This window comes from Amia ocellicauda, chromosome 1, assembly GCF_036373705.1.
Source record: "Amia ocellicauda isolate fAmiCal2 chromosome 1, fAmiCal2.hap1, whole genome shotgun sequence".
In the NCBI taxonomy this organism is placed as follows: domain Eukaryota; kingdom Metazoa; phylum Chordata; class Actinopteri; order Amiiformes; family Amiidae; genus Amia; species Amia ocellicauda.
The window spans coordinates 62807650-62834127 of NC_089850.1; the positions used below are offsets into that span (position 1 = coordinate 62807650).

Below are 26478 nucleotides of genomic sequence, written 5' to 3' on the forward strand. Positions count from 1 at the left end.
TCTCACACTCACACTGACACACACACTCTCACACACACACTCTCACACTCACACTGACACACACTCTCACACTCACACTGACACACACACTCTCACACTCACTGACACACACACACTCTCACACACACACTCTCACACTCACTGACACACACACACTCTCACACTCACACTGACACACACACTCTCACACACACACTCTCACACTCACTGACACACACACACTCTCACACTCACACTGACACACACTCTCACACTCACACTGACACACACACTCTCACACTCACTGACACACACACACACACTGACACACACACTCTCACACACACACACTCTCACACTCACTGACACACACACACTCTCACACTCACACTGACACACACACTCTCACACTCACTGACACACACACACACACTGACACACACACTCTCACACACACACACTCTCACACTCACTGACACACACACACTCTCACACTCACACTGACACACACACTCTCACACACACACACTGACACACACTCTCACACTCACACTGACACACACACACACACTGACACACACTCTCACACTCACACTGACACACACACTCCCACACTCACACACACACTCACACACAGACAGACACACACTCACACACTGACACACACTCTCACACTCACACACACACTGACACTCACTGACACACACACTCTCACACTCACACACACTGACACACACACTCTCACACTCACTGACACACACACACTCTCACACTCACACTGACACACACTCTCACACACACACTCTCACACTCACACTGACACACACTCTCACACTCACACTGACACACACACTCTCACACTCACTGACACACACACACTCTCACACACACACTCTCACACTCACTGACACACACACACTCTCACACTCACACTGACACACACACTCTCACACACTCACTGACACACACACACTCTCACACTCACACTGACACACACACTCTCACACACACACTCTCACACTCACTGACACACACACACTCTCACACTCACACTGACACACACACTCTCACACTCACACTGACACACACACTCTCACACACACACACTCTCACACTCTCACACTCACACTGACACACACACTCTCACACACACTCTCACACACACACTCTCACACTCACTGATACACACACACTCTCACACTCACACTGACACACACACTCTCACACACACACTCTCACACTCACTGACACACACACTCTCTCACACTCACACTGACACACACACTCTCACACTCACTGACACACACACACACTGACACACACTCTCACACTCACACTGACACACACACACTCACACACTCTCACACTCACACTGACACACACACTCTCACACTCACACACACACACACACACTCACACACACACCTGGAGACAGTGACGCCTGCGTTGTCTCCTCTTCCAGTCCATTGTCTCCCGGCTCTGCAATCACACACCTTGTTAGTCATTAATTAAGCAATTCATTTATTAATAATAATAGTAATGAGAATAATGATAATAATTAAAATACTACAACTATTACCATTACTACAAAAATAATAATACATCGAACATTTGCATTTCTCTTTATAGATGGTATTGCTTGTATTCATGTGTGAGTGTATGAGTGTCTCTGTCTGTCTCTGTCTTGCACTTGTTAGATATATATTTAACATTTAAATGACATTAATGTATTAACAATCCTTACCAGTTTCCTGGGCTGAAACAATGAACACAAGGACTGTGGAGAGAGAAAAGAGTCATTACAATAATAATAATCATTGTTTTTCATGATAATCATCATCATAAGTAGAGGTACAGAGAAACCCCCGCCAGAGAGATGGATCAATGACTTTTGAGCCCCATTGGGCTGCTATTTGCGTGATACATGGCTTATGATTTACTCGGGACAGTTTCCACTGTATGATCAGTAATAACAGTAACCATTATGATGATGATGGTGATCATTGCTGGAATGACAGACGCATTGTTGTTTAAAATTTAAATACACAGCGTCGGAGCGAATGGCTGTGAATCCGCACTGCTGATTGCCTGTAGCTCATTCCCCGAGGAGAGTTATGAAAGTTGCACTATTGTCTTAAATTCAGTGTTTGTATTGATTCATAATCAGTCATGATTTATCCTGTCCGCTAAAATCACAAGCAGGTCCTGTGTGTGTAGCGCCGGAGCTGCTGGATATCAGAGAAGAAAGACAAGATTCAAGACCCTTGACTGCGCAGACTCATACCTTGGACACAACACAGCAGCACTAGGATTGGTAGACGACCCATCCTTCAAGCGTGACGAGCCAATAGCAGTGTTCTGTAGGTGGGGAAGAGTCTGCGGGAGAAAGCAACATTATTAACTAATTAAGTTACAGATCTCTCCTCTCTCTCTCTCCCCTCACTCTCTTTCTCTCTTTCTGTCACTCTCTCCCTATCCCTCTCTGTCTTTCCATCCTTTAGGCTCACTTTCTTCCTCCCTCACGTCTCCCTCTCTCCCTCTCTCTATCTCTCTCTTCCCCAATGTCCCCTCTCCCTCTCTCCTCTTCTTTCTTTTTCTCTTCCTCTCCCTCTCCCTCTCTATGCCCTCCTATCCCACCGCCCCCCCAATCTCTCTCTCTCTCTCTCTCTCTCTCTGGCCTATTCCTCAGTTCATTGTCCAAATCATGACCTCATTTCAAAGAATGTGTTTGTTATACAATCTCTCCGTCTTTCCCTGCCTGCCTCCCTCCTTTCCTCACTTGTTTCTATAGAAGTGTATAAGTGAGTGAGTCAGTCAGTGAGTCAGTCAGTGTGTCTGTCAGTCAGTGTGTCAGTCAGTTGGTTATTCAGTCTGTAATGTGCTAATTATTTGACGTCTCCCCCACCCCTCTTCATTCATTTTTTTAAGTTCTGATCCTGTAAGCTGATGTTTTGCCAACCAAACAAAGTTAATATGAACCAGAGACACTGAGTCACAAATAAACAATTACAACTGTCTGTGTGAGTGTGTTTGTGTATCTGTGTGTGCAAGTGAGTGAGTGAGTGAGTGTGTCAGTGTGTGTGATTGTGAGCGAGTGTGTCTGTCTGTGTGAGTGTGTTTGAGAGTCAGTGTGCGTGTGTTTGAATACCCTTCTTCCCCCCTCTCTCCATTTCAATCTATTACGTTCTCTTTTCAACTCTCTATCACTCTCTTTCCTTCTCTCTCTCTCTATCACACCACTTCCATCTCTAATTCTCTCTCCCTCTTTTTTAGAATTTTTAGATTTCCTACCTTTATCGTTGTTGTTTCTCAAAATCTCTCGCCCTCGGTCTCCCTCACTCTCTCTGTCTCTCTCTCTCCCCTCCTCTCCCTCTCTCTCTGTCTCTCTGTCCCTCCCTCCCTGGCCACCTCTCGCCCTCCCTTTCTCCATCTCTCTGCCTCTCTCATTCTCTTCAGCCTCTTACCTCTCCCTATTCTGTCCCTCCTTGATATTTTAAACAATATAAATAACATTTTAACATTTCAGAGAGATTATAATTCTTGCTACTACTGCTATTCTAGTGTCCAGTCAGTCAGTCAGTGTTAATGTGCTGTAGTGTCCAGTCAGTCAGTCAGTGTTAATGTACTGTAGTGTCCAGTCAGTCAGTCAGTGTTAATGTACTGTAGTGTCCAGTCAGTCAGTCAGTGTTAATGTACTGTAGTGGCCAGTCAGTCAGTGTTAATTTGCTGTAGTGTCCAGTCAGTCAGTGTTAATGTGCTGTAGTGTCCAGTCAGTCAGTCAGTGTTAATGTGCTGTAGTGTCCAGTCAGTCAGTCAGTGTTAATGTGCTGTAGTGTCCAGTCAGTCAGTCAGTGTTAATGTGCTGTAGTGTCCAGTCAGTCAGTCAGTGTTAATGTGCTGTAGTGTCCAGTCAGTCAGTGTTAATGTGCTGTAGTGTCCAGTCAGTCAGTCAGTGTTAATGTGCTGTAGTGTCCAGTCAGTCAGTCAGTCAGTGTTAATGTGCTGTAGTGTCCAGTCAGTCAGTGTTAATGTACTGTAGTGTCCAGTCAGTCAGTGTTAATGTGCTGTAGTGTCCAGTCAGTCAGTGTTAATGTGCTGTAGTGTCCAGTCAGTCAGTGTTAATGTACTGTAGTGTCCAGTCAGTCAGTGTTAATGTGCTGTAGTGTCCAGTCAGCCAGTGTTAATGTGCTGTAGTGTCCAGTCAGTCAGTGTTAATGTGCTGTAGTGTCCAGTCAGTCAGTCAGTGTTAATGTGCTGTAGTGTCCAGTCAGTCAGTCAGTGTTAATGTGCTGTAGTGTGCAGTCAGTCAGTGTTAATGTGCTGTAGTGTCCAGTCAGTCAGTCAGTGTTAATGTACTGTAGTGTCCAGTCAGTCAGTCAGTGTTAATGTGCTGTAGTGTCCAGTCAGTCAGTGTTAATGTGCTGTAGTGTCCAGTCAGTCAGTCAGTGTTAATGTGCTGTAGTGTCCAGTCAGTCAGTCAGTCAGTGTTAATGTGCTGTAGTGTCCAGTCAGTCAGTCAGTCAGTGTTAATGTGCTGTAGTGTCCAGTCAGTCAGTGTTAATGTGCTGTAGTGTCCAGTCAGTCAGTGTTAATGTGCTGTAGTGTCCAGTCAGTCAGTGTTAATGTACTGTAGTGTCCAGTCAGTCAGTGTTCATGTACTGTAGTGTCCAGTCAGTCAGTCAGTGTTAATGTACTGTAGTATCCAGTCAGTCAGTGTTAATGTGCTGTAGTGTCCAGTCAGTCAGTGTTAATGTGCTGTAGTGTCCAGTCAGTCAGTGTTAATGTGCTGTAGTGTCCAGTCAGTCAGTCAGTGTTAATGTACTGTAGTGTCCAGTCAGTCAGTCAGTGTTAATGTGCTGTAGTGTCCAGTCAGTCAGTGTTAATGTGCTGTAGTGTCCAGTCAGTCAGTCAGTGTTAATGTGCTGTAGTGTCCAGTCAGTCAGTCAGTCAGTGTTAATGTGCTGTAGTGTCCAGTCAGTCAGTGTTAATGTGCTGTAGTGTCCAGTCAGTCAGTGTTAATGTACTGTAGTGTCCAGTCAGTCAGTGTTCATGTACTGTAGTGTCCAGTCAGTCAGTCAGTGTTAATGTACTGTAGTATCCAGTCAGTCAGTGTTAATGTGCTGTAGTGTCCAGTCAGTCAGTGTTAATGTGCTGTAGTGTCCAGTCAGTCAGTGTTAATGTGCTGTAGTGTCCAGTCAGTCAGTCAGTGTTAATGTACTGTAGTGTCCAGTCAGTCAGTCAGTGTTAATGTGCTGTAGTGTCCAGTCAGTCAGTCAGTGTTAATGTGCTGTAGTGTCCAGTCAGTCAGTGTTAATGTGCTGTAGTGTCCAGTCAGTCAGTCAGTGTTAATGTGCTGTAGTGTCCAGTCAGTCAGTCAGTGTTAATGTGCTGTAGTGTCCAGTCAGTCAGTGTTAATGTGCTGTAGTGTCCAGTCAGTCAGTGTTAATGTACTGTAGTGTCCAGTCAGTCAGTCAGTGTTAATGTGCTGTAGTGTCCAGTCAGTCAGTGTTAATGTGCTGTAGTGTCCAGTCAGTCAGTGTTAATGTACTGTAGTGTCCAGTCAGTCAGTCAGTGTTAATGTACTGTAGTGGCCAGTCAGTCAGTCAGTGTTAATGTGCTGTAGTGTCCAGTCAGTCAGTGTTAATGTGCTGTAGTGTCCAGTCAGTCAGTGTTAATGTGCTGTAGTGTCCAGTCAGTCAGTGTTAATGTGCTGTAGTGTCCAGTCAGTCAGTGTTAATGTACTATAGTGTCCAGTCAGTCAGTGTTAATGTGCTGTAGTGTCCAGTCAGTCAGTCAGTGTTAATGTGCTGTAGTGTCCAGTCAGTCAGTCAGTGTTAATGTGCTGTAGTGTCCAGTCAGTCAGTGTTAATGTGCTGTAGTGTCCAGTCAGTCAGTGTTAATGTACTGTAGTGTCCAGTCAGTCAGTCAGTGTTAATGTGCTGTAGTGTCCAGTCAGTCAGTGTTAATGTGCTGTAGTGTCCAGTCAGTCAGTGTTAATGTACTGTAGTGTGCAGTCAGTCAGTCAGTGTTAATGTGCTGTAGTGTCCAGTCAGTCAGTCAGTGTTAATGTACTGTAGTGTCCAGTCAGTCAGTCAGTGTTAATGTGCTGTAGTGTCCAGTCAGTCAGTCAGTGTTAATGTGCTGTAGTGTCCAGTCAGTCAGTCAGTGTTAATGTACTGTAGTGTCCAGTCAGTCAGTCAGTGTTAATGTACTGTAGTGTCCAGTCAGTCAGTGTTAATGTGCTGTAGTGTCCAGTCAGTCATTGTTAATGTGCTGTAGTGTCCAGTCAGTCAGTGTTAATGTGCTGTAGTGTCCAGTCAGTAAGTCAGTGTTAATGTACTGTAGTGTCCAGTCAGTCAGTCAGTGTTAATGTACTGTAGTGTCCAGTCAGTCAGTGTTATAGTGCTGTAGTGTCCAGTCAGTCAGTGTTAATGTGCTGTAGTGTCCAGTCAGTCAGTGTTAATGTGCTGTAGTGTCCAGTCAGTCAGTCAGTGTTAATGTGCTGTAGTGTCCAGTCAGTCAGTCAGTGTTAATGTGCTGTAGTGTCCAGTCAGTCAGTCAGTGTTAATGTACTGTAGTGTGCAGTCAGTCAGTCAGTGTTAATGTACTGTAGTGTGCAGTCAGTCAGTGTTAATGTACTGTAGTGTCCAGTCAGTCAGTGTGTATGTTTTAACCCTTCTCTCTTTCTGTCTCTCTCACAATCTATTATTTCTCTGATTTTTCATTTCCTGTCAGGCACATCCTGTTTGGGCTGGGGTCAGAGGTCACAGATGGCTCTCTCTCCTTCCTGTTTTAGTGACACACTTCCTGTTATTCTCACAACACACTGAAAACCTAAAGCACAATCTTCACTGCTTAAAATGTTTAGTACAGTACACTATCTCTCCCTCTCCTCTGCCGCTCTCCCTCCTTCTTGGTTTCGCATTCCCTCTTTCTCTTTTTCCCTCTCCCTCTCCACTCTCCCTCCCTCTCTCCCTTTCTGCCTCCACTCTGCCTCCCTCTCCCTCTTTCTTGCCCTCCCTCTCTCTTTCACTTTTCCTCTTCTTCTCCCTCCCTCTCTCCCTCTTTCTCACTCTCCCTGTCTCTCCCTCTTCCTCTCCCTCTCTCACTCTACACCTCCACTTTCCCTCCCTCTCCCTCTCCCTCTCCCTCTCCCCCTCCTTCTCGGTCTCTCCCTCTCTCTCTCTCTTAGTCAGGATGTAGGTGTAGTCCAGGCAGTAAAGGAAGGAAGCAAGACAATATGAGCCCCCCCCTCACAGGAAGACAAGGATGGACTGACCGACAGAGACAGAGAGGGAGAGACAGAGACACTCACTGTGAGAGATGATGAAGGAACTTTTCTAAGGAGAAGGAGAGAGGGAGAGAGAAAGAGAGAGAAGCAGAGACACAGAGAGACGGAGAGACAGTGAGAAACAGAAAGACACACATCGACACACAGAGAGACAGACACACAGATGCTGAGACAGACAGTGAGAATGTAGGTGTCGATTGATCACATCAGAAATCTGCCATAGTGACTGATCAGCTGACCAATCAGACCCACATTAGTTAATATCAATCAACACCCATCGTCAACAACTCTGTGAGAGAGAACTGCTCTCTGGAGAGGTGAGTGCAGTTATTATTATTATTATTATTATTATTATTATTATTATTACTACATGTAGCAAAAGTATTTTCATTATTAATACTTCGATTTATTTGTAATAGAGTAGAATACTGTAGTGGGGGCCAGATCTGACTATACTATACTATACTGTACTGTACTCTGCTATACTGTATGGTACTATGCTATACTATAATTTGCTATGCTGTACTGTTCTACACTGTACTGTGCTATGCTGTACAATACTATAGTGTGCTATAGAGTACTGTACGATACTATACAATTCAGCAGTGGTTCCCAAACTGACAGTCTATAGTAAACTGCACTGTATATAATGTGGTCCATAGTGTCTAGTATAGTCTACACCAGTGTTACGCTCCTTGCTCCGATGGTAGAGTGGAGGGGAACATAACCGCCCATGCACACACACACTGTGGTAGGAAGGACAAATGTAATGGCGAGTGCACTAACAAATGTAGCATGCAACAAAACAAGTCTCCCAAAAGAGGGATTTTATTTCCTTTTTAACAAGCAATGAACTACTTGCTAACCAAGTTAATGAAAGTTAATAACAAAAAGGTTTACATATATAAAACATGGGACAGGGTTGCACAATATAACATTTGGCAGGTTTTACACATATAACAATAGACAGGTAATGTAAATGAAGGGGGTGGTGGTTAACTGACAAGGGTTGGAGAAGGGCCGTGCGAATGGTCTGTCAAAACAACAAAATAACAAAAAGGCCATGACTTCTCTACACCTCTATCCCTACCTACAACAATACTAAGCCCTCAACCTAACCTACGTGCTACAGAAAGATGGTGACATCCACTCGCTCCTAACCTAGTGTATATAACAAACAACAGCTACGTGATGCAGAGTATACCCATGGGTTTCTTACCTAGCCCTTCTCCATACTAACAGGAAACTGATAGGAAACAGAAACAGAGCCAGGCAAGATAAACAAAAACACCACCATAACAGTTTTCTTCACACACTTAACAGCACAGGTATATATGCTTTCCAAACCTGTCAAACTATACCCATGTCTATTCTACACTATTTCTTCTTTCTTTTGTATTGCAAGTGAACTTTTGTCTGGCGGTACTTATTGTTACTTATTGTTGGAATATTGTCATCTTGGGCTGTAACACTATATTGTACTATACTATACTCAATTTGACACTTTTCTGTGTGGTGCTATAGTATGTCTAGCTGCAGTGATCTGAACTACACTGCACTACTCTACTGCACTGTCCTGTAGTGTACTATACTATACTGTAATACACTGTACTCTACTTCACTATACCATACTATATCATACTCTGCAATACTATACTGCACTATACTGTACTCTACAATACTGCACTATTCTGTACTTTACTACACTGTTGTTTACTTTATTATACTGCACTATACTGTACTTTAGTATAATGCACTTTACTATACTGTGCTATACTATACTACACTGCACTATACTAGAACGTACTATACTGTGCTGTACATTACAGTAGACAATAATATACTCTCTTGTTGTCTCCAGTCAGTCAGTCAGGGTACATTTACCCTTCCCCTCTCTCCCTCCCCCTCCCCCTCTCTCTCGCTCTCCCTCCCCCTCTCTCTCCCTCTCTCTCAGATGTGGTCGGGGGCAGAGGAGAAGAAGGAGGGGGGGAGTCCACGATTCAGGAAGCTGCACTTCCCCGTGGGGCTGTGGATCAACTCCCCCCGCAAGCACATCGCCAAGCTGAGCAAGAGGTGGCCCAGCGCTGGCTCTGTGAGGTCAGCAGGCCAACCAACTAGCCAGTCACTCAGTGTGTCAGTCAGTCTGTGAATTAGTGTGTCAGTCTCTCAGTCAGTCAGTCAATCAGTGTGTCAGTCTGTCTGTTAGTCAGTCAATCAGTGTCAGTCAATCAGTCTGTCAGTGTGTCAGTCTATCAGTGTGTCAGTCAGTTAGTCAATCAGTCAGTCTATCACTGTGTCAGTCTATCACTGTGTCAGTCTATCGGTGTGTCAGTCAGTGTGTCAGTGTGTTTATAATAACCACTCTTCCTCGCTCTCCCCAGATCCACCACCAGTTCTGACGCTGTCTCACTGGGCGATGCTCCTCCCCTTCACCCGGCTTCCTCTTCCTCCCAGCCCCTCCCCTTCCCACTCTCCCAGGCCCTGCCTCCCAGCTCTCTGGCCCTCTCCCTGTCCCTCTCCACCCCCTCCCTAGCACATCCCTCGCCCTCCCCCTCTCCCTCCTTCCTGCGGCCCCGCCCCGCTCCCTCCCTTCCCCAGTCCCGGGCCAAGCGCCTGTCCCACCTCTTCCTGCGGGGGCGCTCCAACAGCGACAGGGAGAGAGAGAGAGAAGGGGAGGGGGAGAGAGAGAGGGAGAGGGAGAGGGAGAGGGAGAAGCCTCCAGGTCTCATTAAAATCTATGGGGATGCTCTGTCCTCTGGTGCCAACTACAGGAGCGTCCTCGCCACTGCGCACTCCTCCGCCCAGCAGCTCATTGCCCATGTCATCACGCGCTACACCGAGAGAGAGAGGGAGGGAGAGGGGGAGGAGGCCGCTGAGGGGGAGGAGGGGCAGACGGCCGGAGGTAAGTTGAGAAGTATAGCTAGGCAGGTGTAATGTAGGGGGCAAATAGACTGCATTTCCCATGATGCAGTGGGGAACTGGACAGTGGGAGATAAGGGATTTTGGCTGCAAAGGCTCATGGGAGATGCAATTTGGTTTTGGAGGTAAGGTGCAAAGTACAATTGTTACCAATAAGAGGAAAGAAAAATATGACATTTACCGTGATGCACAGGGGTATTTGGACATTGGATGGCATAGGGCAGTGGTTTTCAAACCGGTCCTGAAGTACCTCCTCTCCTCCTGGTCTTTGTTCCAACAGTCTATTGCTTTGTTAGTTAATTTGGAACAAAAACCAGCAGGCCAGGGGGTACTCCAGGACTGGATTGAAAACCACTGGTATAGGGGCTTTGCTGCAAGGGCTCATGGGAGATTGTGGTCCAGTGTTGGAGGTAAGCTACCATGTACAATTTCTTACAAAAAGAGGACACAACAATATCCATGGTGCAATAGGGTAAATGGCCTTTTGTAACAAAAAATATTGCATATTGCGGCAAGGGCTCATGGGAGATGTGTTTCAGTTCTCTCCCCTATATTGTCACCTTCATCCTCCTCTCCCTCTCTCACTCTCTCTTCTTTCCCTCTCTCTCTCCCCACACTCCTTCTCTTTCTCTCCCTCTCCCCCACTCCTTCCTCTCTCTCCAGGCCGCAGGAAGCCCCACCCAGAGGACTTTGTGCTGTGTGATGTCATTGGCCGGCCCCTCCCTCGACCAGGAGGCGGGGTCGAATGGGAGGCGGAGTGCCGGAGAGGCGTGGCTGCATGGGAACGCCCCCTTATCCTGATTGACATGTGGAGGCCCAAGGAGGGCTTCGAGAGACGCTTTGAGATACAGCGGAGGGAGGAGTATGAGAAGGAGGAGAGAGAGAGGGAGAAAGAGAGGGAGAGGGAGAGAGAGAGGGAGGGAGAGAACTACACAGGTAAGTGGGAAGGGAGGGACACATTTTTTTTTTAAAAAGGGAATGTATCTCCATTGACCATGATGCACTATGACATTGATGCGTGAAGGGCCTTTGGGTGAGTGACACAGAGGCTCATGGGACATGGAGTTCAAGTGTTTAACGGAGTTTGGTGTGTGTGGATGGAGAAAGGGAGGGAGGGATGTGCAGAAAAAGAGAGTGAGAAGGAGAGGGAGGCACAGACAGAGAGCTATGCTGGTAGGTGGGGCTTCCTGTGGCATTAAAACTAAATTTACCATGATGCACTGGGGAAAAGATACATGTAGAGCTGGGGAAGCCGGGGCTCATTGGAAATGTAGTTTGCTTATTCTTATTTTGTGTCTTGGGTAGAAAATGGAAAGAGAGGAACACAATAATGTGATCAAGTTTCACTAATGTATTATTATTGCTGATATTATTATTTTTAGGTGTCAGGTTTCGGCGCAGTAGAATTGCCTCTGGGGGAGGCGCTGAGGGAGGGGGGCGTGGCCGGATGGAGCGCGGGGCCGATCTCCGCAGGAGCATCAGCGACATGAACCTCAGCCTGCGCCGCCGACAGGGCAACCAGGGCCACGGCGCCCAGGGCTCCAGCAGCCAGGACCAGCGCAAGAACATCATGAGCATGATAGAGACCGAGCAGGGAGAGGTGAGAGAGAGGGAGCGAGGGACAGAGGAGGAGTCAGAGTGAGAGAGACAGAGAGGGAGAGAGAGATACAGAGAATGAAAGGGAATCATAGTGAAAGAGAGAGAAAGAATCAAAGAGTGAATTTTGGAGAAGAAGAGTTGAGAGAGAAGAATTTTAATTTGAGAGAGAGAGGGAGAGAGAGAATTTGAGAAGTTCTATTCTCTCTATCAGTGCTGTTCTCTTTCTTTTGAATCAGCTCTTGGGGTCAAAGGTTAGCAGCCAGGAAGTGGTGCGACCCCAGGATGAAGAGGAGGTCACGACCTCTGACCTGGAGAGAATGTCCCAGAGTCTCATACTGCCCCCAACTGACTGTCCCTACTTCCTGTTACTGCAGGGGTACGACCAGACCAAGGTAAACACTTTGACACACTGACTCACTGACACACTGACACACTGACACACAGACTCACTGTCCCTCTCTGTCTCTCTGTCGTCTCTCTGTCTCCTGCAGGATTTCATTCTGTACATCATGTCAGGGCACACTCATATCTTTGGCCGAAGGTTGACAGCGAGAGAAAGAGAGAGAGACAGAGAGAGAGACGGGGAGAGAGAGGCACGGGGCAAGCACAGGAAGCCTCTGAAAGTCGACACCTTCCTCTCCGCCCCTGACCTGCTCCCTCGACACCTATTGGTCCGCCGAGACTCCGCCCTGCCTGAACACGCTTACTCTGGCACCGGTGATTGACAGCTCGGTCTCTGTGTGTGTCTGTGTGTGTGTGTGTGTGTGTATCTGTGTTTGTGTCTGTGTGTCTCTCTCTCTCTCTCTCTCTCTCTCTCTGTGTCTCTGTTTCTGTGTGTGTGTGTGTGTGTGTGTCTGTCTGTGTGTGTCTGTGTGTGTGTCTGTCTGTCTGTGTGTGTGTGTCTCTCTCTCTGTGTGTCTCTGTTTCTGTGTGTGTGTGTGTGTCTGTGTCTTTGTCTGTGTGTCTGTGTGTGTGTCTGTCTCTGTGTGTGTGTGTGTGTGTGTGTCTCTGTGTGTCTCTGTTTCTGTGTGTGTGTCTGTCTGTGTGTGTGTGTGTCTCTGTCTCTGTCTCTGTGTGTGTGTCTCTCTCTCTCTGTCTGTCTGTGTGTGTGTCTCTCTCTGTGTGTGTCTCTGTGTGTGTCTGTGTGTCTGTCTGTGTGTGTGTGTCTCTGTGTGTGTCTGTGTGTGTGTCTCTGTGTGTGTGTGTGTGTGTGTGTCTGTGTCTCTGTGTGTGTCTCTGTGTGTGTCTGTGTGTGTTTGTGTGTGTTTGTGTGTCTGTCTCTGTGTGTGTGTGTGTCTCTGTGTGTGTCTGTGTGTGTTTGTGTGTGTTTGTGTGTCTGTCTCTGTGTGTGTGTGTGTCTCTGTGTGTGTCTGTGTGTGTTTGTGTGTGTCGGTGTGTGTGTGTGTGTCTCTCTCTATGTGTGTCTCTGTGTGTGTCTGTGTGTGTCTCTCTCTATGTGTGTCTCTGTGTGTGTCTGTGTGTGTTTGTGTGTCTCTGTGTGTGTGTGTGTGTCTGTCTGTATATCTGTCTGTGATAAAGTGCCCAATCTCTCTCCATATTAATCCCATTTCACTCTCTCTCTCTTTACCTCCCTCTCCCTCCACTGTCCCCACTCTCACTCTCCCCTTTTACTCATCCTCTACCTCTCCTCTTTATCAGACTCAACCCGCTCCCAGTGTAGTCCAGCCCTGATCCGTCCATTTCGGGGCGGAGCTGTGACTCTCAACGGGGCGGGGCTATACAGAGAGGCGGAGCTAAAGCCCGGAGACCTGCTGGGATTAGGCCGCCACTTCCTCTTCCTCTACCGCGACCCCCGTGTGGTGCCGGCCCCACCCCTCTCTCTGCCTTTGCCCTGGCACCGAGCCCAGGCCACGCCCAGGCCTGCCTCCGCCCCGGGCCTCGGATCTGCCCCCTGCTGCCCTGGAGCTTTGATTGATAGGCAGTATCTGAGCTCCAGTGAAGCATCTCTGAGATTCCTGTCAAAACATATTGACCCCCTACTGCAGGTCAGACATTGTGATTAAAGTCGCTCCGTTATGATGAGTATTATTGTTATTAGTGTCTCTCTCTCTCGCACTCCTCACTCTCTCTCTCTGCTTCAGGAGATTATTGGTAAGAACTCCTCCCCAGACTCTGGGGGTGGGTCTCTAGCACCCGCCTACCTCCTGTCAATCATGATAGACCACGTATCCAAGCACCTGGAACCCACCCTCCTGCCCCAGCTGCTCCTAAAGACAGCCAATCACGTCAAGAGCATCGTCTGGGTGAGCCGGTCAATTCACAACACAGCCAATCAGTGTTAATGTGCTGTAGTGTTCAGTCAGTCAGTCAGTGTTAATGTGCTGTAGTGTCCAGTCAGTCAGTGTTAATGTGCTGTAGTGTCCAGTCAGTCAGTGTTAATGTACTGTAGTGTCCAGTCAGTCAGTCAGTGTTAATGTGCTGTAGTGTCCAGTCAGTCAGTGTTAATGTGCTGTAGTGTCCAGTCAGTCAGTGTTAATGTACTGTAGTGTCCAGTCAGTCAGTGTTAATGTGCTGTAGTGTCCAGTCAGTCAGTCAGTGTTAATGTACTGTAGTGTCCAGTCAGTCAGTCAGTGTTAATGTGCTGTAGTGTCCAGTCAGTCAGTGTTAATGTGCTGTAGTGTCCAGTCAGTAAGTCAGTGTTAATGTGCTGTAGTGTCCAGTCAGTCAATGTTAATGTGCTGTAGTGTCCAGTCAGTCAGTCAGTGTTAATGTACTGTAGTGTCCAGTCAGTCAGTGTTAATGTGCTGTAGTGTCCAGTCAGTCAATGTTAATGTGCTGTAGTGTCCAGTCAGTCAGTCAGTGTTAATGTGCTGTAGTGTCCAGTCAGTCAGTGTTAATGTGCTGTAGTGTCCAGTCAGTCAGTGTTAATGTACTGTAGTGTCCAGTCAGTCAGTCAGTGTTAATGTGCTGTAGTGTCCACTCAGTAAGTCAGTGTTAATGTGCTGTAGTGTCCAGTCAGTCAGTGTTAATGAACTGTAATGTCCAGTCAGTCAGTCAGTGTTAATGTGCTGTAGTGTCTAGTCAGTCAGTCAGTCAGTGTTAATGTACTGTAGTGTCCAGTCAGTCAGTCAGTGTTAATGTGCTGTAGTGTCCAGTCAGTCAGTGTTAATGTGCAGTAGTGTCCAGTCAGTCAGTCAGTATTAATGTGCTGTAGTGTCCAGTCAGTCAGTGTTAATGTACTGTAGTGTCCAGTCAGTCAGTGTTAATGTGCTGTAGTGTCCAGTCAGTAAGTCAGTGTTAATGTACTGTAGTGTCCAGTCAGTCAGTCAGTGTTAATGTACTGTAGTGTCCAGTCAGTCAGTCAGTGTTAATGTGCTGTAGTGTCCAGTCAGTCAGTGTTAATGTGCTGTAGTGTCCAGTCAGTAAGTCAGTGTTAATGTGCTGTAGTGTCCAGTCAGTCAGTCAGTGTTAATGTGCTGTAGTGTCCAGTCAGTCAGTGTTAATGTGCTGTAGTGTCCAGTCAGTCAGTCAGTGTTAATGTGCTGTAGTGTCCAGTCAGTCAGTGTTAATGTGCTGTAGTGTCCAGTCAGTCAGTCAGTGTTAATGTGCTGTAGTGTCCAGTCAGTCAATGTTAATGTGCTGTAGTGTCCAGTCAGTCAGTGTTAATGTACTGTAGTGTCCAGTCAGTCAGTCAGTGTTAATGTGCTGTAGTGTCCACTCAGTAAGTCAGTGTTAATGTGCTGTAGTGTCCAGTCAGTAAGTCAGTGTTAATGTGCTGTAGTGTCCAGTCAATCAGTCAGTGTTAATGTGCTGTAGTGTCCAGTCAGTCAGTGTTAATGTGCTGTAGTGTCCAGTCAGTCAGTGTTAATGTACTGTAGTGTCCAGTCAGTCAGTCAGTGTTAATGTGCTGTAGTGTCCAGTCAGTCAGTCAGTGTTAATGTACTGTAGTGTCCAGTCAGACAGTGTTAATGTGCTGTAGTGTTCAGTCAGTCAGTAACTCAGTGTTAATGTACTGTAGTGTCCAGTCAGTCAGTGTTAATGTACTGTAGTGTCCAGTCAGTCAGTGTTAATGTGCTGTAGTGTCCAGTCAGTCAGTGTTAATGTACTGTAGTGTCCAGTCAGTCAGTGTTAATGTGCTGTAGTGTCCAGTCAGTCAGTCAGTGTTAATGCGCTGTAGTGTCCAGTCAGTCAGTCAGTGTTAATGCGCTGTAGTGTCCAGTCAGTCAGTGTTAATGTGCTGTAGTGTCCAGTCAGTCAGTCAGTTTTAATGTGCTGTAGTGTCCAGTCAGTCAGTGTTAATGTGCTGTAGTGTTCAGTCAGTCAGTCAATGTTAATGTGCTGTAGTGTCCAGTCAGTCAGTCAGTGTTAATGTGCTGTAGTGTCCAGTCAGTCAGTGATAATGTGCTGTAGTGTCCAGTCAGTCAGTGTTAATGTGCTGTAGTGTCCAGTCAGTCAGTGTTAATGTACTGTAGTGTCCAGTCAGTCAGTCAGTGTTAATGTGCTGTAGTGTCCAGTCAGTCAGTCAGTCAGTGTTAATGTGCTGTTGTGTTCAGTCAGTCAGTGTCAATGTGCTGTAGTGTCCAGTCAGTCAGTGTTAATGTACTGTAGTGTCCAGTCAGTCAGTGTTAATGTGCTGTAGTGTTCAGTCAGTCAGTCAATGTTAATGTGCTGTAGTGTTCAGTCAGTCAGTCAATGTTAATGTACTGTAGTGTCCAGTCAGTCAGTCAGTGTTAATGTACTGTAGTGTCCAGTCAGTCAGATTTAATGTGCTGTAGTGTCCAGTCAGTCAGTGTTAATGTGCTGTAGTGTTCAGTCAGTCAGTGTTAATGTACTGTAGTGTTCAGTCAGTCAGTCAATGTTAATGTACTGTAGTGTCCAATCAGTCAGTCAGTGTTAATGTACTGTTGTGTCCAGTCAGTCAGTCAGTCAGTGTTAATGTGCTGTAGTGTCCAGTCAGTCAATGTTAATGTGCTGTAGTGTCCAGTCAGTCAGTCAGTGTTAATGTACTGTAGTGTCCAGTCAGTCAGTGTTAATGTGCTGTAGTGTCCAGTCAGTCAGTCAGTGTTAATGTGCTGTAGTGTTCAGTCAGTCAGTCAGTGTTAATGTGCTGTAGTGTCCAGTCAGTCAGTCAGTGTTAATGTGCTGTAGTGTCCAGTCAGACAGTGTTAATGTGCTGTAGTGTTCAGTCAGTCAGTCAGTGTTAATGTGCTGTAGTGTCCAGTCAGTCAGTCAGTCAGTGTTAATGTGCTGTAGTGTCCAATCAGTCAGTCAGTGTTAATGTACTGTTGTGTCCAGTCAGTCAGTCAGTCAGTGTTCATGTGCTGTAGTGTCCAGTCAGTCAGTGTTAATGTGCTGTAGTGTCCAGTCAGTCAGTGTTAATGTGCTGTAGTGTCCAGTCAGTCAGTGTTAATGTACTGTAGTGTCCAGTCAGTCAGTGTTAATGTACTGTAGTGTCCAGTCAGTCAATGTTAATGTGCTGTAGTGTCCAGTCAGTCAGTCAGTGTTAATGTGCTGTAGTGTCCAGTCAGTTAGTCAGTGTTAATGTACTGTAGTGTCCAGTCAGTCAGTGTTAATGTGCTGTAGTGTCCAGTCAGCCAGTGTTAATGAGCTGTAGTGACCAGTCAGTCAGTGTTAATGTACTGTAGTGTCCAGTCAGTCAGTGTTAATGTGCTGTAGTGTCCAGTCAGACAGTGTTAATGTGCTGTAGTGTCCAGTCAGTCAGTCAGTGTTAATGTGCTGTAGTGTCCAGTCAGTCAGTCAGTGTTAATGTACTGTAGTGTCCAGTCAGTCAGTGTTAATGTGCTGTAGTGTCCAGTCAGCCAGTGTTAATGAGCTGTAGTGACCAGTCAGTCAGTGTTAATGTACTGTAGTGTCCAGTCAGTCAGTGTTAATGTGCTGTAGTGTCCAGTCAGACAGTGTTAATGTGCTGTAGTGTCCAGTCAGTCAGTCAGTGTTAATGTGCTGTAGTGTCCAGTCAGTCAGTCAGTGTTAATGTGCTGTAGTGTCCAGTCAGTCAGTCAGTGTTAATGTGTTGTAATGTCCAGTCAGTCAGTCAGTGTTAATGTGCTGTAGTGTCCAGTCAGTCAGTGTTAATGTGCTGTAGTGTCCAGTCAGTCATTGTTAATGTGCTGTAGTGTCCAGTCAGTTAGTCAATGTTAATGTGCTGTAGTGTCCAGTCAGTCAGTGTTAATGTACTGTAGTGTCCAGTCAGTCAGTCAGTGTTAATGTGCTGTAGTGTCCAGTCACTCATTGTAAATGTGCTGTAGTGTCCAGTCAGTTAGTCAATGTTAATGTGCTGTAGTGTCCAGTCAGACAGTGTTAATGTGCTGTAGTGTCCAGTCAGTCAGTCAGTGTTAATGTGCTGTAGTGTCCAGTCAGTCAGTCAGTGTTAATGTGTTGTAATGTCCAGTCAGTCAGTCAGTGTTAATGTGCTGTAGTGTCCAGTCAGTCAGTCAGTGTTAATGTGCTGTAGTGTCCAGTCAGTCAGTGTTAATGTGCTGTAGTGTTCAGTCAGTCAGTCAGTGTTAATATGCTGTAGTGTCCAGTCAGTCAGTCAGTCAGTGTTAATGTGCTGTAGTGTCCAGTCAGTCAGTCAGTGTTAATGTGCTGTAGTGTTCAGTCAGTCAGTCAATGTTAATGTACTGTAGTGTCCAGTCAGTCAGTCAGTGTTAATGTGCTGTAGTGTCCAGTCAGTCAGTCAGTGTTAATGTGCTGTAGTGTCCAGTCAGTCAGTGTTAATGTGCTGTAGTGTCCAGTCAGTCAGTCAGTCAGTGTTAATGTACTGTAGTGTCCAGTCAGTCAGTGTTAATGTGCTGCAGTGTCCAGTTAGTCAGTATTAATGTACTGCAGTGTTCAGTCAGTAAGTGTTAATGTACAGTAGTGTCCAGGCAGTCAGTCAGTGTTAATGTACTGTAGTAACCAGTCAGTCAGTGTTAATGTGCTGTAGTGTCCAGTCAGTCAGTGTTAATGTGCTGTAGTGTCCAGTCAGTCAGTGTTAATGTGCTGTAGTGTCCAGTCAGTCAGTGTTAATGTGCTGTTGTGTTCAGTCAGTCAGTGTTAATGTGCTGTTGTGTTCAGTCAGTCAGTGTTAATGTGCTGTAGTATCCAGTCAGTAAGTGTTAATGTACTGTAGTGTCCAGTCAGTCAGTCAGTGTTAATGTGCTGTAGTGTCCAGTAAGTCAGTCAGTGTTAATGCGCTGTAGTGTCCAGTCAGTCAGTGTTAATGTGCTGTAGTGTCCAGTCAGTCAGTCAGTGTTAATGTGCTGTAGTGTCCAGTAAGTCAGTCAGTGTTAATGCGCTGTAGTGTCCAGTCAGTCAGTGTTAATGTGCTGTAGTGTCCAGTCAGTCAGTCAGTTTTAATGTACTGTAGTGTCCAGTCAGTCAGTGTTAATGTGCTGTAGTGTCCAGTCAGTCAGTCAGTGTCAATGTGCTGTAGTGTTCAGTCAGTCAGTGTTATTGTGCTGTAGTGTCCAGTCAGTCAGTCAGTGTTAATGTACTGTAGTGTCCAGTCAGTCAGTGTTAATGTGCTGTAGTGTCCAGTCAGTCATTATTAATGTGCTGTAGTGTCCAGTCAGTCAGTGTTAATGTACTGTAGTGTCCAGTCAGTCAGTCAGTGTTAATGTGCTGTAGTGTCCAGTCAGTCATTGTTAATGTGCTGTAGTGTCCAGTCAGTCAGTCAGTCAGTGTTAATGTGCTGTAGTGTCCAGTCAGTCAGTCAGTGTTAATGTGCTGTAGTGTCCAGTCAGTCAGTCAGTGTTAATGTGCTGTAGTGTCCAGTCAGACAGTGTTAATGTGCTGTAGTGTCCAGTCAGTCAGTCAGTGTTAATGTGCTGTAGTGTCCAGTCAGTCAGTCAGTGTTAATGTGCTGTAGTGTCCAGTCAGTCAGTCAGTGTTAATGTGTTGTAATGTCCAGTCAGTCAGTCAGTGTTAATGTGCTGTAGTGTCCAGTCAGTCAGTCAGTGTTAATGTGCTGTAGTGTCCAGTCAGTCAGTGTTAATGTGCTGTAGTGTTCAGTCAGTCAGTCAGTGCTAATATGCTGTAGTGTCCAGTCAGTCAGTCAGTCAGTGTTAATGTGCTGTAGTGTTCAGTCAGTCAGTCAATGTTAATGTACTGTAGTGTCCAGTCAGTCAGTCAGTGTTAATGTGCTGTAGTGTCCAGTCAGTTAGTCAATGTTAATGTGCTGTAGTGTCCAGTCAGTCAGTGTTAATGTACTGTAGTGTCCAGTCAGTCAGTCAGTGTTAATGTGCTGTAGTGTCCAGTCAGTCATTGTTAATGTGCTGTAGTGTCCAGTCAGTCAGTCAGTCAGTGTTAATGTGCTGTAGTGTCCAGTCAGTCAGTGTTAATGTGTTGTAGTGTCCAGTCAGTTAGTCAATGTTAATGTGCTGTAGTGTCCAGTCAGACAGTGTTAATGTGCTGTAGTGTCCAGTCAGTCAGTCAGTGTTAATGTGCTGTAGTGTCCAGTCAGTCAGTCAGTGTTAATGTGCTGTAGTGTTCAGTCAGTCAGTCAATGTTAATGTACTGTAGTGTCCAGTCAGTCAGTCAGTGTTAATGTGCTGTAGTGTCCAGTCAGTCAGTCAGTGTTAATGTGCTGTAGTGTCCAGTCAGTCAGTGTTAATGTGCTGTAGTGTCCAGTCAGTCAGTCAGTCAGTGTTAATGTACTGTAGTGTCCAGTCAGTCAGTGTTAATGTGCTGCAGTGTCCAGTTAGTCAGTATTAATGTACTGTAGTGTTCAGTCAGTAAGTGTTAATGTACAGTAGTGTCCAGGCAGTCAGTCAGTGTTAATGTACTGTAGTAACCAGTCAGACAGTGTTAATGTACTGTAGTGTCCAGTCAGTCAGTGTTAATGTGCTGTAGTGTCCAGTCAGTCAGTGTTAATGTGCTGTAGTGTCCAGTCAGTCAGTGTTAATGTGCTGTTGTGTTCAGTCAGTCAGTGTTAATGTGCTGTTGTGTTCAGTCAGTCAGTGTTAATGTGCTGTAGTATCCAGTCAGTAAGTGTTAATGTACTGTAGTGTCCAGTCAGTCAGTCAGTGTTAATGTGCTGTAGTGTCCAGTAAGTCAGTCAGTGTTAATGCGCTGTAGTGTCCAGTCAGTCAGTGTTAATGTGCTGTAGTGTCCAGTCAGTCAGTCAGTGTTAATGTGCTGTAGTGTCCAGTAAGTCAGTCAGTGTTAATGCGCTGTAGTGTCCAGTCAGTCAGTGTTAATGTGCTGTAGTGTCCAGTCAGTCAGTCAGTTTTAATGTACTGTAGTGTCCAGTCAGTCAGTGTTAATGTGCTGTAGTGTCCAGTCAGTCAGTCAGTCAGTGTTAATGTGCTGTAGTGTCCAGTCAGTCAGTGTTAATGTGCTGTAGTGTCCAGTCAGTTAGTCAATGTTAATGTGCTGTAGTGTCCAGTCAGACAGTGTTAATGTGCTGTAGTGTCCAGTCAGTCAGTCAGTGTTAATGTGCTGTAGTGTCCAGTCAGTCAGTCAGTGTTAATGTGCTGTAGTGTCCAGTCAGTCAGTCAGTGTTAATGTGTTGTAATGTCCAGTCAGTCAGTCAGTGTTAATGTGCTGTAGTGTCCAGTCAGTCAGTCAGTGTTAATGTGCTGTAGTGTCCAGTCAGTCAGTGTTAATGTGCTGTAGTGTTCAGTCAGTCAGTCAGTGCTAATATGCTGTAGTGTCCAGTCAGTCAGTCAGTCAGTGTTAATGTGCTGTAGTGTTCAGTCAGTCAGTCAATGTTAATGTGCTGTAGTGTCCAGTCAGTCAGTCATTGTTAATGTGCTGTAGTGTCCAGTCAGTTAGTCAATGTTAATGTGCTGTAGTGTCCAGTCAGTCAGTGTTAATGTACTGTAGTGTCCAGTCAGTCAGTCAGTGTTAATGTGCTGTAGTGTCCAGTCAGTCATTGTTAATGTGCTGTAGTGTCCAGTCAGTCAGTCAGTCAGTGTTAATGTGCTGTAGTGTCCAGTCAGTCAGTGTTAATGTGCTGTAGTGTCCAGTCAGTTAGTCAATGTTAATGTGCTGTAGTGTCCAGTCAGACAGTGTTAATGTGCTGTAGTGTCCAGTCAGTCAGTCAGTGTTAATGTGCTGTAGTGTCCAGTCAGTCAGTCAGTGTTAATGTGCTGTAGTGTCCAGTCAGTCAGTCAGTGTTAATGTGTTGTAATGTCCAGTCAGTCAGTCAGTGTTAATGTGCTGTAGTGTCCAGTCAGTCAGTCAGTGTTAATGTGCTGTAGTGTCCAGTCAGTCAGTGTTAATGTGCTGTAGTGTTCAGTCAGTCAGTCAGTGCTAATATGCTGTAGTGTCCAGTCAGTCAGTCAGTCAGTGTTAATGTGCTGTAGTGTTCAGTCAGTCAGTCAATGTTAATGTACTGTAGTGTCCAGTCAGTCAGTCAGTGTTAATGTGCTGTAGTGTCCAGTCAGTCAGTCAGTGTTAATGTGCTGTAGTGTCCAGTCAGTCAGTCAGTGTTAATGTACTGTAGTGTCCAGTCAGTCAGTGTTAATGTGCTGTAGTTTCCAGTCAGTCAGTCAGTGTTAATGTGCTGTAGTGTCCAGTCAGTCAGTCAGTCAGTGTTAATGTACTGTAGTGTCCAGTCAGTCAGTGTTAATGTGCTGTAGTGTTCAGTCAGTCAGTCAATGTTAATGTACTGTAGTGTCCAGTCAGTCAGTCAGTGTTAATGTGCTGTAGTGTCCAGTCAGTCAGTCAGTGTTAATGTGCTGTAGTGTCCAGTCAGTCAGTGTTAATGTGCTGTAGTGTCCAGTCAGTCAGTCAGTCAGTGTTAATGTACTGTAGTGTCCAGTCAGTCAGTGTTAATGTGCTGCAGTGTCCAGTTAGTCAGTATTAATGTACTGTAGTGTTCAGTCAGTAAGTGTTAATGTACAGTAGTGTCCAGGCAGTCAGTCAGTGTTAATGTACTGTAGTAACCAGTCAGACAGTGTTAATGTACTGTAGTGTCCAGTCAGTCAGTGTTAATGTGCTGTAGTGTCCAGTCAGTCAGTGTTAATGTGCTGTAGTGTCCAGTCAGTCAGTGTTAATGTGCTGTTGTGTTCAGTCAGTCAGTGTTAATGTGCTGTTGTGTTCAGTCAGTCAGTGTTAATGTGCTGTAGTATCCAGTCAGTAAGTGTTAATGTACTGTAGTGTCCAGTCAGTCAGTCAGTGTTAATGTGCTGTAGTGTCCAGTAAGTCAGTCAGTGTTAATGCGCTGTAGTGTCCAGTCAGTCAGTGTTAATGTGCTGTAGTGTCCAGTCAGTCAGTCAGTGTTAATGTGCTGTAGTGTCCAGTAAGTCAGTCAGTGTTAATGCGCTGTAGTGTCCAGTCAGTCAGTGTTAATGTGCTGTAGTGTCCAGTCAGTCAGTCAGTTTTAATGTACTGTAGTGTCCAGTCAGTCAGTGTTAATGTGCTGTAGTGTCCAGTCAGTCAGTCAGTGTCAATGTGCTGTAGTGTTCAGTCAGTCAGTGTTAATGTGCTGTAGTGTCCAGTCAGTCAGTCAGTGTTAATGTACTGTAGTGTCCAGTCAGTCAGTGTTAATGTGCTGTAGTGTCCAGTCAGTCATTGTTAATGTGCTGTAGTGTCCAGTCAGTTAGTCAATGTTAATGTGCTGTAGTGTCCAGTCAGTCAGTGTTAATGTACTGTAGTGTCCAGTCAGTCAGTCAGTGTTAATGTGCTGTAGTGTCCAGTCAGTCATTGTTAATGTGCTGTAGTGTCCAGTCAGTCAGTCAGTCAGTGTTAATGTGCTGTAGTGTCCAGTCAGTCAGTGTTAATGTGCTGTAGTGTCCAGTCAGTTAGTCAATGTTAATGTGCTGTAGTGTCCAGTCAGACAGTGTTAATGTGCTGTAGTGTCCAGTCAGTCAGTCAGTGTTAATGTGCTGTAGTGTCCAGTCAGTCAGTCAGTGTTAATGTGCTGTAGTGTCCAGTCAGTCAGTCAGTGTTAATGTGTTGTAATGTCCAGTCAGTCAGTCAGTGTTAATGTGCTGTAGTGTCCAGTCAGTCAGTCAGTGTTAATGTGCTGTAGTGTCCAGTCAGTCAGTGTTTATGTGCTGTAGTGTTCAGTCAGTCAGTCAGTGCTAATATGCTGTAGTGTCCAGTCAGTCAGTCAGTCAGTGTTAATGTGCTGTAGTGTTCAGTCAGTCAGTCAATGTTAATGTACTGTAGTGTCCAGTCAGTCAGTCAGTGTTAATGTGCTGTAGTGTCCAGTCAGTCAGTCAGTGTTAATGTGCTGTAGTGTCCAGTCAGTCAGTCAGTGTTAATGTACTGTAGTGTCCAGTCAGTCAGTGTTAATGTGCTGTAGTTTCCAGTCAGTCAGTCAGTGTTAATGTGCTATAGTGTCCAGTCAGTCAGTCAGTCAGTGTTAATGTACTGTAGTGTCCAGTCAGTCAGTGTTAATGTGCTGTAGTGTCCAGTCAGTCAGTCAGTCAGTGTTAATGTACTGTAGTGTCCAGTCAGTCAGTGTTAATGTGCTGTAGTGTCCAGTCAGTCAGTCAGTGTTAATGTGCTGTAGTGTCCAGTCAGTCAGTGTTAATGTACTGTAGTGTCCAGTCAGTCAATGTTAATGTGCTGTAGTGTCCAGTCAGTCATTGTTAATGTGCTGTAGTGTCCAGTCAGACAGTGTTAATGTGCTGTAGTGTTCAGTCAGTCAGTCAGTGTTAATGTGCTGTAGTGTCCAGTCAGTCAGTCAGTCAGTGTTAATGTGCTGTAGTGTCCAATCAGTCAGTCAGTGTTAATGTACTGTTGTGTCCAGTCAGTCAGTCAGTCAGTGTTCATGTGCTGTAGTGTCCAGTCAGTCAGTGTTAATGTGCTGTAGTGTCCAGTCAGACAGTGTTAATGTGCTGTAGTGTCCAGTCAGTCAGTCAGTGTTAATGTGCTGTAGTGTCCAGTCAGTCAGTCAGTGTTAATGTGCTGTAGTGTCCAGTCAGTCAGTCAGTGTTAATGTGCTGTAGTGTCCAGTCAGTCAGTGTTAATGTGCTGTAGTGTCCAGTCAGTCAGTGTTAATGTACTGTAGTGTCCAGTCAGTCAATGTTAATGTGCTGTAGTGTCCAGTCAGTCAGTCAGTGTTAATGTGCTGTAGTGTCCAGTCAGTCAGTCAGTGTTAATGTACTGTAGTGTCCAGTCAGTCAGTGTTAATGTGCTGTAGTGTCCAGTCAGCCAGTGTTAATGAGCTGTAGTGACCAGTCAGTCAGTGTTAATGTACTGTAGTGTCCAGTCAGTCAGTGTTAATGTGCTGTAGTGTCCAGTCAGACAGTGTTAATGTGCTGTAGTGTCCAGTCAGTCAGTCAGTGTTAATGTGCTGTAGTGTCCAGTCAGTCAGTCAGTGTTAATGTGCTGTAGTGTCCAGTCAGTCAGTCAGTGTTAATGTGTTGTAATGTCCAGTCAGTCAGTCAGTGTTAATGTACTGTAGTGTCCAGTCAGTCAGTGTTAATGTGCTGTAGTGTCCAGTCAGTCATTGTTAATGTGCTGTAGTGTCCAGTCAGTTAGTCAATGTTAATGTGCTGTAGTGTCCAGTCAGTCAGTGTTAATGTACTGTAGTGTCCAGTCAGTCAGTCAGTGTTAATGTGCTGTAGTGTCCAGTCAGTCATTGTAAATGTGCTGTAGTGTCCAGTCAGTTAGTCAATGTTAATGTGCTGTAGTGTCCAGTCAGACAGTGTTAATGTGCTGTAGTGTCCAGTCAGTCAGTCAGTGTTAATGTGCTGTAGTGTCCAGTCAGTCAGTCAGTGTTAATGTGTTGTAATGTCCAGTCAGTCAGTCAGTGTTAATGTGCTGTAGTGTCCAGTCAGTCAGTCAGTGTTAATGTGCTGTAGTGTCCAGTCAGTCAGTGTTAATGTGCTGTAGTGTCCAGTCAATCAGTGTTAATGTACTGTAGTGTCCAGTCAGTCAGTGTTATTGTGCTGTAGTGTCCAGTCAGTCAGTGTTAATGTGCTGTAGTGTTCAGTCAGTCAGTCAGTGTTAATATGCTGTAGTGTCCAGTCAGTCAGTCAGTCAGTGTTAATGTGCTGTAGTGTCCAGTCAGTCAGTCAGTGTTAATGTGCTGTAGTGTTCAGTCAGTCAGTCAATGTTAATGTACTGTAGTGTCCAGTCAGTCAGACAGTGTTAATGTACTGTAGTGTCCAGTCAGTCAGTGTTAATGTGCTGTAGTGTCCAGTCAGTCAGTGTTAATGTGCTGTTGTGTTCAGTCAGTCAGTGTTAATGTGCTGTTGTGTTCAGTCAGTCAGTGTTAATGTGCTGTAGTATCCAGTCAGTAAGTGTTAATGTACTGTAGTGTCCAGTCAGTCAGTCAGTGTTAATGTGCTGTAGTGTCCAGTAAGTCAGTCAGTGTTAATGCGCTGTAGTGTCCAGTCAGTCAGTGTTAATGTGCTGTAGTGTCCAGTCAGTCAGTCAGTGTTAATGTGCTGTAGTGTCCAGTAAGTCAGTCAGTGTTAATGCGCTGTAGTGTCCAGTCAGTCAGTGTTAATGTGCTGTAGTGTCCAGTCAGTCAGTCAGTTTTAATGTACTGTAGTGTCTAGTCAGTCAGTGTTAATGTGCTGTAGTGTCCAGTCAGTCAGTCAGTGTCAATGTGCTGTAGTGCTCAGTCAGTCAGTGTTAATGTGCTGTAGTGTCCAGTCAGTCAGTCAGTGTTAATGTACTGTAGTGTCCAGTCAGTCAGTGTTAATGTGCTGTAGTGTCCAGTCAGTCATTGTTAATGTGCTGTAGTGTCCAGTCAGTTAGTCAATGTTAATGTGCTGTAGTGTCCAGTCAGTCAGTGTTAATGTACTGTAGTGTCCAGTCAG

General features: G+C 45.6%; 2 protein-coding genes across 2 annotated transcripts in view; one reads left to right on the forward strand and one right to left on the reverse strand.

Annotated features, from left to right (window-relative positions):
• Positions 1–3359, reverse strand: part of mfap5 (microfibril associated protein 5) — a 67188-nt gene extending 63829 nt beyond the window's left edge. Inside the window, exons 1-4 of the mRNA XM_066712431.1 lie at positions 3271–3359; positions 2264–2355; positions 1724–1756; positions 1405–1458 (exon numbers count right to left, since the gene is read on the reverse strand). Coding sequence (XP_066568528.1) covers positions 1405–1458; positions 1724–1756; positions 2264–2306 — 130 coding nt within the window. The 5' untranslated portion in view covers positions 2307–2355; positions 3271–3359. The remainder of the gene's footprint in view (positions 1–1404; positions 1459–1723; positions 1757–2263; positions 2356–3270) is intronic.
• Positions 3360–6722: 3363 nt separating this feature from the next.
• The window catches only part of rasip1 (Ras interacting protein 1), a 111727-nt gene continuing 91971 nt past the window's right edge, over positions 6723–26478 (forward strand). The window contains exons 1-9 of the mRNA XM_066712432.1: positions 6723–7587; positions 9225–9367; positions 9652–10172; positions 10853–11125; positions 11572–11789; positions 12025–12180; positions 12280–12505; positions 13448–13794; positions 13891–14052. Coding sequence (XP_066568529.1) covers positions 9225–9367; positions 9652–10172; positions 10853–11125; positions 11572–11789; positions 12025–12180; positions 12280–12505; positions 13448–13794; positions 13891–14052 — 2046 coding nt within the window. The 5' untranslated portion in view covers positions 6723–7587. The remainder of the gene's footprint in view (positions 7588–9224; positions 9368–9651; positions 10173–10852; positions 11126–11571; positions 11790–12024; positions 12181–12279; positions 12506–13447; positions 13795–13890; positions 14053–26478) is intronic.